This window comes from Aquarana catesbeiana, linkage group LG06 (genome assembly GCF_042186555.1).
Source record: "Aquarana catesbeiana isolate 2022-GZ linkage group LG06, ASM4218655v1, whole genome shotgun sequence".
NCBI lineage: Eukaryota > Metazoa > Chordata > Amphibia > Anura > Ranidae > Aquarana > Aquarana catesbeiana.
Window position 1 is genome coordinate 391,710,825 of NC_133329.1, and position 13,211 is coordinate 391,724,035.

At 43.1% G+C, this 13,211-nt stretch overlaps 1 protein-coding gene across 1 annotated transcript in view; it reads left to right on the top strand.

The window, feature by feature from the left end:
• CFAP65 (cilia and flagella associated protein 65) overlaps nucleotides 1–13,211 on the top strand; it is a 126,800-nt gene that overhangs the window by 56,654 nt on the left and 56,935 nt on the right. The window contains exons 15-20 of the mRNA XM_073634344.1: nucleotides 3,673–3,825; nucleotides 4,756–4,921; nucleotides 8,532–8,660; nucleotides 10,439–10,664; nucleotides 11,295–11,423; nucleotides 12,726–12,902. Of these exons, the coding sequence (XP_073490445.1) occupies nucleotides 3,673–3,825; nucleotides 4,756–4,921; nucleotides 8,532–8,660; nucleotides 10,439–10,664; nucleotides 11,295–11,423; nucleotides 12,726–12,902 (980 nt within the window). The remainder of the gene's footprint in view (nucleotides 1–3,672; nucleotides 3,826–4,755; nucleotides 4,922–8,531; nucleotides 8,661–10,438; nucleotides 10,665–11,294; nucleotides 11,424–12,725; nucleotides 12,903–13,211) is intronic.

The window sequence follows — 13,211 nt, forward strand, 5'->3', positions numbered from 1 at the left end:
TGTGTTCTCACACCTTTCCATCAGATCCAGCATTAACTTTTTTTTCTGTAATTCGAGCTTCAATAGCTCTTCTATTGAATTGGACTACACAGGCCAGCCTTCACTCCCCATGTGCTTCAGTGAGCCTTGGCCACCCATGACCCTGTCGTCAGTGCACCGGTTTTCCTTCCTTTGACCTCTTTTGGTAAATCTTGACCACTGCAGCCCGGGAACATTCCACAAGAGCTGCAGTTTTCTGAGCCCCATTCATTACAATTTGGGCCCCTGTCAAAGTCTCTCAAATCCTTATGCGTGCCCATTTTATCTGCTTTCAAGACAACAACTTCAGGGACAACATGTTTACTTGCTGCCACTTTCAGATGAAATTGTAACAAAATGATCATTGGGGTGGATTTACTAAAATAGACTATGCACTTTGCTATTGCAAGTTGCATCTTTTCAAGTGTAGTTGCTCCAGAGCTTAGTAAATGGGATGAAGCTTCACTTTGCAAAGAAAGAAAACCCAATGACATGCAAGGAAAAAAAAAAACAAGGAAAAAAAAAAAACAGCATTTCTGCTTGTATATGATTGGATGTTGGAATTCAGCAGAGCTTCTCCCTCAGCGGTTGATTTACTAATTTATTTACAGAGTGCACACTATACTGCGCACTCTGGAGCAGTTGCTCCAAAGCTTAGTAAATGAGATGAATTTTCACTTTATAAAACCACAAAAACAGCAAAACAGCATTTTTACTTGCACATGATTGGATAATGGAAGCCGTGCAGAGCTTCCCCTCATTTACTAAGCTCTGGAGCAACTGCACTTGCAGAGTGCACAGTCTATTTGCCTTTAACCACTAAAGGACCAGAAGATTTTACACCCTTCCTGACCAGGCAATTTTTTTGCGATACGGCACTGCGTTACTTTAACTGACAATTGCGCAGTCGTGCGACGCTGTACCCAGATAAAACTGATGTCCGTTTTTTCCCACAAATAGAGGTTTCTTTGGTGGTGTTTGATCACCTCTGTGTTTTTTAATTTTTTGTGCTATAAACTAAAACAGAGCGAAATTTTGAAAAAAACCCCACAAAACAATATTTTTTTCTTTCTGCTATAAAACACATCCAGTAAAAAAAATGTAAGAAATCAAATTTCTTCATCAATTTAGGCCAATATGTATTCTGCTACATATTTTTGGTAAAATCCCAATAAGTGTATACTGAATGGTTATAGCGTCTACAAACTAAGGGATAGATTTACGTAATTTTGTAATTTTTTTTTTTACTAGTAATGGCGCCGATCAGCGATTTTTAGCGGGACTGCGAATTTGCGGTGGACAAATCGAACACTAATGCCCTGTACACATGGTCGGACATTGACCGGACAATCCCGACAACAAAATCCTAGGATTTTTTCCGACGAATGTTGGCTCAAACTTGTCTTGCATACACACGGCCACACAAAGTTGTTGGAAAACCCGATCGTTCTGAACACGGTGACGTAAAACACGTACGTCGGGACTATAAACGGGGCAGTAGCTAATAGCTTTCGTCTCTTAATTTATTTTGAGCATGCATGGCACTTTGTGCGTCGGATTTGTGTACACACGATTGGAATTTAACCGATCGGATTTTGTTGTCGGAAAATTTTATAGCCTGCTCTCAATTTTTGTGTCGGAAATTCGGACAGAAAAAGGTCCGATGGAGCCCACACACGGTCGGAATTTCCGACAACAAAATCCGATCGCACTTTTTCCGTCAGAAAATCCGACCGTGTGTACAGGGCATAACTGACACTTTTTTCTGAACCAGTGACATTATTAAGGCCCGTACACACAGTCGGATTTTCCGACGGAAAATGTTTGATGGGAGCTTGTTGTCGGAAATTCCGACCGTGTGTAGGCTCCACTGGACATTTACCATTGAAATTTCCATCACACAAAATTTGAGATCTGGATCTCAAATTTTCCGACAACAAAATCCGTTGTCGTAAATTCCGACCATGTGTACACAATTCTGACGCACAAAGTTCCACGCATGCTCGGAATCAAGCAGAAGAGCCGCACTGGCTATTGAACTTCATTTTTCTCGGCTCGTCGTACGTGTTGTACGTCACCGCGTTCTTGACGTTCGGAGTTTCCGAAAAGATTTGTGTGACCGCATGTATGCAAGACAAGTTTGAGCCAACATCCGTCGGAAAAAAAAACATGAATTTTGTTGTCGGAATGTGCGATCGTGTGTGTACGGGGCATAACCGTGATCCGTGCTTAAAAAATGCACTGTTATGCCCCGTACACACGGTCGGACATTGATCGGACATTCCGACAACAAAATCCATGGATTTTTTCCGACGGATGTTGGCTCAAACTTGTCTTGCATACACACGGTCACACTAAGTTGTCGGAAAATCCGATCGTTCTGAACGCGGTGACGTAAAACACGTACGTCGGGACTATAAATGGGGCAGTAGCCAATAGCTTTCGTCTCTTAATTTTATTCTGAGCATGCGTGGCACTTTGTGCGTCGGATTTGTGTACATGCGATCGGAATTTCCGACGACGGATTTTGTTGTCGGAAAATTTTAAAGCAAGCTCTCAAACTTTGTGTGTCGGAAAATCCTATGGAAAATGTGTGATGGAGCCCACACACGGTCGGAATTTCCGACAACAAGGTCCTATCACACATTTTCCAATCCGAAAATCCTATCGTGTGTACGGGGCATTACTGTACTAATGACACTGGCAGGAAAGGGGTTAACATCAGGGGCGATCAAGGGGTTAAGTGTGTTCCCTGGGAGTGTTTTCTAACTATGTGGAGGACGGACTGACTAGGACAACACAGAGATCCGTGTTACTGCTTAGCAGGAAGACAAGATCTCTATGTCCTCCCCTGTCAGAACGGCGATCTGCCTTGTTTACATAAGCACATCCCCGTTCTGCCTCTGTTGGGAAAAGATCGAAGGGGGGGCCGGTGGACATCGGGGCCGCCGGACCTGCAGATTGGCTCCCCCTCTGGCCACATGGGCTAGTGCAGGAAGGGACATACAGATACGTTGATTCACGCTTCCGTGCCACCTTGCAGTAGTGAAACTGCGGCGGGCGGGTGGTCGGCTAGTTGTTAATAAAACAGCCCCAATGTTATTCACTTTACATGTCAGGGGTCATAATATTATGGCTGATTGTTGTATATTACTTAACCTCTTCCCGCCCGCGAATGCATATATGTAGCTCTAGGTAAACATCTTTATGTGCTGAGAGCACAGGCCCTACAGCACAGTTACCGGTGGGTGTCAGAAAGCTCCCGATGCATACTTGCGATCCGGAGCGTTCCGATCATGTAACGGCTTTGACAGCCAATCACAGCGGTCACATGATGGGAATGCCCGCCTCCTCCTCCTGACCTTTAGAAAGTAAGGGCCAGGAGACAGCGGTGGGAAGGGATTAAACTGCTATAATTGGTTTAGTGTTCCTATCTAAGTGCATCTGTATGTCTTTGTCTGGAGGACTGTGATGTGGACATAATTCTGTAGGCACATTTTGGAGGGGACGGCTGATCTCTCTAAAGTTCGGTGGAATAGATCAGCAGATTTCATGAAATGAAAATACGCAGACAGAAGAATCATCATATATGATGGGGTATAGAATATTTGTTTTCCATCTGAAATAAGACAAGATATATTTTGTCTCTGGCAGTCACAGACTTGGTCATTTGTTCCACAAGATGAAAGAAATTACTTTATTAAAGCTACGGTACTGTCTTGGCCGGCTGGTGAATCCTCCGAGCCTGTATCGAGAAGTCGTTACACCCTGCGTATCACCGGAGAGGGCTGCAGGGGGACATTGTCAGTAAGTACAGCTATAATGGATCTTGTGATAACGATATCTACTGTATATTAGACATGTGCACTGACAAAAAATGTGTTCGTTTTTGTTTCATTTGTTTTTTTTTGCTTTTTTCGGGAATTCGAATTTCCGAATTTTCGAATTCCGAATTTCCAAATTTTTGAATTCCAAATTTTCGGATTTTCAGAATTTGGAAATTCAGAAATTCGAAAATCCGAAAATTCTGACATCTGAAAAAAGAAAGAAAATCAGTAAAATTCAAAATAATAACTAACTAATAATAACTAACTATTAAATATTGTATTGGAATTTCCTTTCAAATTTGACTGTTTGTGAACGTAACGATTACAAATTTATCTGAAGTTACGAATTATCCGAAATAACAAATGCCGCATCTAAAGAAATGGAATGGAACAGATTCCGGACAATTTTACCACCCACATGAATGAGCCTTAAAAAAAAAAAAAAAAAAACACAAGTTTCATAGTTAGTCAGGTTGAAAAAAGATACAAGTCTATCTAGTTCAACCATAAAAATAAATAAATAAAAAATAATATCATACAATCCCATATACACAATCCTATACCCACAGTTGATCCAGAGGAAGGCGAAAAACCCCAGCAAAGCATGATCCAATTCGCTACAGCAGGGGAAAAAATTCCTTCCTGATCCCCCGAGAGGCAATCAGATTTTCCCTGGATCAACTTTACCTATAAATGTCAGTACCCAGTTATATTATGTACATTTAGGAAAGAATCCAGGCCTTTCTTAAAGCAATCTACTGAGCTGGCCAGAACCACCTCTGGAGGGAGTCTATTCCACATTTTCACAGCTCTTACTGTGAAGAAACCTTTCCGTATTTGGAGATGAAATCTCTTTTCCTCTAGGCGTAAAGAGTGCCCCCTTGTTGATTTTTTCCTTTTTTTTTCTCAGACTCAGCAAGAGCTCCTGGATTTAGGCAACATTTTGGTTGGCAGTTTCCAGTCACATGATCTGGTTCTATCAAATGATGGGAACTGCACCCTGGAATATACACTGAGCGCCAAGCAGGAGTTCATCGGCCCATGTGACCCGGACGAGGTCATTAACGACCCAATAGGTGAATACCTTATTTTTAGGTGTTGTATACTTAAAGAATTTTTTACCCTAACATTTCATATTTCTGATATATGCCTGTAGTATCATGTACTTCTGTTAAAAAGTATCCTGTTCTCTTTGTATTGCTTCCTTTGTGTAATATGCCTGGTGTTCCTGCCAGTCCCCCTGCTTTCCCATTGCAAACCGACCATGCTAAGCATTAGAGCAAATCCATCCCTGTGTGGTCAGTGTTCTGGCTGTGCTGGGAGATCAGTCTGCCTGTCTTCCATTGGCCAAGACTTCTGCTGGCACGCCCCCCTGCACAGCCATTCACTGGGAAGATCAGTGGACTGCTGTTTATCCACCCCCACCTCTCTGAGCCTCTTATTCAGCTGTGGACAGAGGTTATGGGATCACTTATAAAGAAAGAAAAAGGTATTTATAATTTGTTTTTTATATGTACACAAATGGTTTGCCTTTCATTTCTATTTTAGACTGAATGGGTTGTTTTACAAGGTGAGGGTTCACATATACTTTATTTTAGCCGTGGTTTTTGTTAATCTACTTTGCTTATAAAATTATTGATTTTTAGTTTATGTAAATTTTAAAAAAACATTTTCTTTAACTTTTTTGTTGCTGGGGTATCTGAATTGCAATAATGGTTGAACAAAATTACAATAAAGTTTAAAAGGTATATCTCATTATAAAAACAAAGTCTGACATTCACTGCAGGTGAAACTTCCTGATGCATGTGTTTTTAAATGACAATGCTTGTTTCAATACCAGTGAATGTTTGGGAGAAGTCACATTTGCTGCTTTGCAAATAGGCCCGTGTGATATCAATTGTAGTGCTCACCCCCCCAAAAGGGCCGCTGATTTCGTCCCAGGTTCCTCTCATTAGTGCAGCAGCAGCCAGGCACTCAGCACCATTCACTACTGTGGCTGAATGAAAAGTCTAGGGGTTACCCATTTCTGTATTTATTCCTGAATAACTTGGGTAGGGCAGGGAGCTGTAGGATACTTCTGAACGCTGGACAGTAATAGTAGGCACTCTTCACTCTGCAGCTTCTTCTTAGAACAGTCCCTTTAACAATATCTCAGGAAATAGACAGCACTGGAACACTGTAAGCAATGTTCCAGGGCAGGGAAGCCTTATGCCGCGTACACACGGTCGGACTTTTCGTCTACAAAAGTCCAACGGACGCTGACGGACTAAAGCTGGCTGGTAATCCGATCGTGTGTGGGCTTCTCCGGACTTTCAACGGACTTTTTTAGCCTCAAATCCGACGGACTTTAGATTTGAAACATGCTTCAAATCTTTACGTCGTAAGTACGACGGACCCGAAATCCGCTCGTCTGTGTGCTAGTCCGACGGACAAAAACCCATGCTAGGGCAGCTATTGGCTACTGGCTATGAACTTCCTTATTTTAGTCCGGTGTACGTCATCACGTACGAATCCGTCGGACTTTTGTGTGGTCGTGTGTAGGCAAGTCCGTTCGTAAGAAAGTCTGCCGCAAGTCCGCCGAAGGTACGTCGGAAGTCTGTCGGACAGGCTGTCGGACTTTTGTAGACGAAAAGTCCGACCGTGTGTACGCGGCATTAGTATTAGTACCCCAGGGAGTTAACAGCAGCGAGAGTCTTGCGTTAAGGTCTGTACTCACAAGTCCTTGGGTACTGGGATGCCTCCCTCCTGTGTTAGGCAGACAATTCCTTGGTGGACTCTCCAGGCCGAATCCTAGGTGAAATCCCTCTTCTTTAGCTTTAGGGATTCCTTGTGAATAGGCCCCTCAGATTTAGCATAGCTGGGACCTCGATATACTTCTTGGCCAGTGTTAGCTGGGCTGCCAGGGAGAGCAGCAGCTCCCCAGGCTGGGGACTTCTCCTCCTGGACAAGAACCAAGACCGCTCCAGCTAGAGTTGCCACCTCATCCCTTTAAACCCAAACACCTTTGAATTACACAGGTTCTGAGGTTAATTAAATGCAGAGAAGGCACCAAGTGAGTTTAATTACCACCTTTATCAGCCACAGAACCTGTGTAATTAATATGTGTTTGGGTTTAAAGGAATGAGGTGGCAACCATAGCTCCAGCCCCAGACTATTTATGTGATCTGCAGCCACCTACTGGGCATACCTCCCCAGGGATTGGCGGAGACTCCATAAATATTCAGGCTACTCCACTGCTATGTTCTGTAGCTTTCCAGAAGGGTCAAGCAATCAAGCCTGCAGCCTGTGAGACCATGATCAGTCCAAAGCAATCAGCGGCTGCTCCACTGATTACAGAGGAGCTCAAAAAGAACTGCATTTACCGGACAGCCTAGCGCCTAACTAGGAGGGTGCTACACATTTTTTGGCTAACACAAGTTATTAAAGTGTTTGTTAACCCCCCCAAAAAATAATAGATATCCTGGTCCCTTAAAGCGGATTAAACAGCACAGTGCTTGTGCTGTATAATCTGGCCCCCTCTAAACTGTAAAAAAAACCTGCCACTTCCTGTATCTATCTCTCTGTACTGACCACGAAAACCAGGGCTGTGGAGCCCTGACCACCGTGGTCAGAGTACGTCCCTGCGTCATCCGCAGCCTGCTTTAAGCTCTCCTCTCCCCCCCCCCACCCCCTGTGCGATAAACCTGAACAACTATATCATTGCTTTTTTAAACTGACCCCTTACAGTGTGCTTAAAAAATACTGTTTCTGTGTAAAGCTTGTAACTCCTTGGAGGAAATTCACTAAAGGCAAATAGACTGTGCACTTTGCAAGTGCAGTTGCTCCAGAGCTTAGTAAATGAGGTAAAGCTTCATTATGCAAAGAGTACCCAATCACATGCAAAGTAAAAAAAAAAGGCAAAAAAAAAGGATTTTGCTTGCATATGATTGGATGATGGAAGTTGGCAGAGCTTCCCCTCATTTACTAAGCTCTGGAGCAACTGCACTTGCAAAGTACACAGTCTATTTGCATTTAGTAAATCCACACCTATATGTACAAGGGGACTGCCATTTTCCCATTTCATATACAGACTCTGCTTTCTGCTTAGAAATGCTGCACAGAGGCTGTGTGCTGATCCCCTCATCTCAGTGCAAATCTACTGGAGAGTGTTCTTCTGATTGAAACCTCTCTGCAGAGTTTAATGACATTAAATGCCCACAATTATACTAAGAGGCAGAGACTTTGCAGTCTTTGGCAAAGGCAGCTCATACATTATTCATTTTTTTTTTTTTTTCCGTTCAACCAGCGGGCTATTGTATTTTGGCAGTGGAGAGTCTTCTCCGCTATCAGAGTACACTGATCAGTGCTGCCGTAGCCGGCGACACTGATCAATTGGGAAAACCCTGGCAGGCGGTTGTATAAAAGTTGATCGGTAAATCAACTTCTGTACAAAGAGCCTGCCCATACATGGATCGAAATTCAGCCAGTTCAGCAGGGCCAGCAGACTTTTGATCCATGTTTGGCCGTTTTAATTCCCCAGGTCATATGAGTGTGCTCAGGAATATTAAATATATTCATGACAAGAAAGGGGTAATATTTAATAAAATATCATTAGGTAGTGATGACATGGGCCTTATTGATTCATGTAAAGGTTGGATTTTAATTATAACTTTATTCTCATATTGTTTTCTTTATATATCTGCATAGCTCTAGAGTTTGATCACAGTAAAGGGAGGCTACCAGCCCATACCAAGCTGAAGGTGAGAATAACAGCCCGCCCGGCCCGCAGACTCTCCTATAACTGGACAATCAGCTATTGCATCCTCTCTCCAAAAGGTGAGTTCACTATTTTCCCTTCGCCTTGGCCGGTCATATAGGCACGTAGCCACTGAACAAGTTATGACCCAGAATTTTTTTGCTGTCAGCCATTGCTGTTTACATATTTCTCATACTAATAAACCAAATCTCCTCTTTAGTCTGGAGGACGCACCGCTTATGGTTGCCAAAAAGAAGGTAAAATTTTGATTTGTCTGACCACAGAACAGTTTTCCACTTTGCAACAGACCATTTTAAAAGAGATTTGGCCCATAGAAGACGCATTTCTGAGTCACATAGAGATATGGCTTCTTCTTAACATGAATAGAGTTAGCTTTGCCTTGCATGTTTGGACGCCACGGAGAACTGTGTTCACAGGCAGTAATTTCTGGAAGCATTCCTGAGCCCATGCAGTTTTGTCCATCACAGAATCATGCCTGTGTTTAATGCAGGGCTGTCTGAGGACCCAAAGATCACGGGCATCCAATATTGTGTTTCGGCCTTGATCTTTGTGCACAGAGATTTCCCCAGATTCTTTTGATGATATTAAGTACTGCAGTGATTTAAAGTCTTTGCAATTGAGGAACATTATTGTTAAATTGTTTGAAAATTTTTAGACGCAGCTTTTGACAGATTGGTGAACCTCTGCCCATCTTTACTTCTGAGACACTCTGACTTTCTAAGATGCTCTTAAATAGAGGGTGATTTTTGGATTCCCCCTGCATAAATTATGAATCTGTGCTATCTTGTCTGTTTCTTTAGTTAGCTAGTCTATCAAAGCTCTAATAATATTAATGGTGATGACATAATAACAATATTAGCTATAAAAATACACAATGCTCAAAGAAGCAAAGGTCTTATTTATTTACAAAGAAAATAGAACACGAACAGAAAACTAAAAGAATAATGCAAAAATACTGATAATAGTAATACTGACACATAATCACACACATAGGTGGACTTGATGGACTTGTGTCTTTTTTCAACCTCACCTACTATGTAACTATGTAAAATGCAGAGCATATAAAATAGAAAAGCAGAGATGATAGGTTAGGTAAGTCCTTCCTAATTGTTCTATGTCTCTTAGCTCGGCTCAATGAGAAAGAGAAAAGAGAAGAGAGTTTTCATCGCTGGCCTTTGCATTTTAAAGCACACTCAAACACAACCCACACAAACACCCTCTACCCACCCATGTAGTCTTCTGTCCAATGAGCTACAACCTGTAAGCTATACGGGGCTGTCCTTCCTAATCACCAGGAAGTATGTTATCACCCCAAACATCCTCCAGGATGTATGTTGCTGTCTTCCACACGGGGGCAGTATTACTCTGTGTACAACTGCCTTGACCCAGGTCAACATTCCAGTAACGATGAGCTCGGGCATGTTCGCACACTCCGCGTGCAGAGCCCGCCAGGAAGTCGGCACAGCGCTGCGCTAATCACAGTCATTGAGACATTTTCCCAATGTGCGGCTGCAGAGATCGGGAAATATCTCACTACCTGTGATTAGCGCTGTTCCGACTTCCTGGCGGGCTCTGCACGCGGAGTGTGCGAACACGCCGAAGCTCATCTTTACGTTCCAGTCCAGGTCCGCACATCTGTTTCCTTTGATGTTTTTGCAAATTATTGCATTTATTTTTTTTGTAGATTTTACACAGCGTCCCAACTCTTTTGGAACTGGGATTGTATAATAGTTTTAGATATGGGAGATATTCTATAGCAGATAGCTACAAAAACATGAATGTGTGAAGATACTCACATAGCAAAATCAAATATAATACCTGCTTCTGCTCCTTCTAGCTCTGGATCCTGCAAACAGAGTCACAGGGGAGCAGTATCTGTGCAGTGTGACAGCACAGGGAGTCTACCCGACATTCACTGTGGTTGATGCATGTCCAGTGGGCAGTGCCAGCGCCCTTACCAAGACTCAGCTATGGAGGCTTTTTTCACTGGAGAGACTTAACTCCTGTCTACAAAGTGACCCCACACTTCCAGAGCTAATATACAGAGTTCCCACTCGACACAGGTATGGCTGTTGATCTGCTACAGAGAGTAGTCCTCTCTCTCTCTCTCGCTCTCTCTCTCTCTCGTGCTCTCTCTCTTGCTCTCTCTTGCTCTCTCTCTTGCTCTCTCACTTGCTTTCTCTCGCTCTCTTGCTCTCTCTCTCGCTCTCTTGCCCTCTCTCTCTCGCTCACTCTCTTGCTCTCTCGCTCGCTTGCTCTCTCTCTCTCTTGCGCATGCTCTCTCTCGCTCTCTCGCCCGCTCTGTTTCTTCTTCGCTCTCTCTCGCGTGCTTGCTCTCGCTCTCTCTCTCGCTCTCTCTCACTCTCACTCGCTCTCTCTCGCGCTCTCTCTCTCTTGCTCTCTCACTTGCTTTCTCTTGCTCTCTCTCTCTCTTGCTCGCTCTCTCTCGCTCTCTCTCGCTCTCTTTCTCTCGCACTCTCTCTCTTGCTCTCTCTCTCTTTTGCTCTCTTGCTTGCTCTCTCTCTCTTGCACTCTCTCTCTCTCGCTCTCTTGCTCTCTCTCTCGCTCTCTCTCTCACTCTCTCTCGCTCACTCTCTCTCGCTTCATCCCTCTCACACTCTCTCTCTCTCCACCTCTCCACATCAAGGAGTAAGTATAATTCATTTTAGAATTTGTGTCTTTCTTCCATCCAGCATTCGCACATGTCCCCCTGTAAACACCCCAGTCTTGCTGGACTTCAACTTTGGAGCTGCCCCTGTGGGCTCAGAGCCATTTGTGGCCGTTCTTTTGCTGGAGAATAATGGAGTATTACCTGTGAATTGGTGAGTTCACTGAAAGATTGTCCACTTTGTTGATGGCAGGGTGCAATATGAATTTTAATAAGCACTATTTTTATCTAAATTGCCAATATAAAATAACTGCAATATGATTTTTGAGATAAAACAACTCTTTTTGTGGGGGAAAATTGTCACATGCTATTTGTGCAGCAATTTTTCAAACGCGATTTTTTTTGAAAAAAAAACACTTTCATGAATTAAAAACAAAACGCAGTATTTGTGTAATGTGAAAGATAATGTTACATAAATAGATACCTAAAATATCACGTTTTAAATCGGTATTGGGCGTCCCCTCCTGCTGCCTGTAAAAGCAATCAAGTGGCTAAACAGCTGCTATGATTGCTGTTACATTGCAGGGAATTGTCTGCTGAAAAAAAGATAACTGGATGATGCCTACAGCTGCACTCATCATTCAGATATCACCACTTCAAGACCCCAACGTCATATGATGTCCACCTGGGGGAAGTGGTTAAAAGGAAAGCAGAGGGACTGGCAGGATCACCAGGGATTTCACACAAAGGAAGTGATACAAAGAGATCAGGATATTTTTTCAAACAGTACAGCAGCCACATATCATGAATATGAAATGTTGGGTTTACATACCGTATATATTTTTTTGGGCCTGTGAGCATGTACCCAGGTATGAGACCAAGGACACATTCTCTAGGTGAGGGAGTCTAGTACCATCACCTCTTGTGTTTGCAGAATATTGACCTAGTGATTTTTTAAAAGAAAAGTATGGATTTGGGTTTTTTTCCTGAACCATACTCCTGATGCTGCATCTGTCCCCCGGCGCCTCTAAAACTGAGAACCGAGCGATCGAACATCGCCAATCACTCGGTTCTGACAGCTCCCTGAGCAGAGAGCTGCAGACTGTCAGTCAAAGCTCTCTGCTCTGCCCCCTCCTCGCTCAGTGGAGTTCTGGGCTGTGGCTGGGGTGGCCAGTTCAGTCTCTCAGCGGCTCGCTAAGAGGCTGAGCCAGATGTCAGTCCAGCACCTTGCGGATCTAGACTTTATTGTTGGGATGACGCGGTGCCTGGACTGATATCTGCAACGTCAGCAGGGAGCAGACTTTGGCCCGCTCTCTGCTGAAAATGGGTCACAGGAGTACAAAACGAATAGCACTCCTGTGATCCATAGGAAAAGTACAGCCAAATGAGCTTTGACTATACTTCTCCTTTAATAGATACAGCATAGCAGCAAACAAAATATTAGACTTCCCATAAAAAATGACATACATATACTTAGTTAAGCATATAGATAGTAAATGTTTTTGTTGTTCTAAAGGGACTTTTTATACCCGGCGGACCAGCAGATCGAGCTGGAGTTCTGGGCTGAGACTTGGGAGTTTGACCCTAGCGAGATCCACCAGATGAGAATACAGGACAACAAACTGTTTACAGTCAACCCAAAATCAGGGTTGCTTAGACCTGGCCAGCAACAGACAGTCCAGCTGTCCTACAGGTAACTCATTTTTTCAGCATTTGACAGTCTATAATAATATAATAAAGTTATTACTGCATCAAATAAAGCCCTTAAAATATGATCATGTTATACTGCTGCATCTTGTCGCTGCTAAATTTGGCCTTATTCATCCAGACATCAATCAATTCGGAAAGTTCTTTTTTTATAAGTTTGTCTAGGGTCATTTTTATTTCTAACCTATAAATGGAGACTGCGCTGTCCCCTTTTAGCAATGTCCAATACTATTATACACAGTATAAGTTCCTGAAATGTGTGCAAACTATCAAAAACATAAATAGTACAATTAGT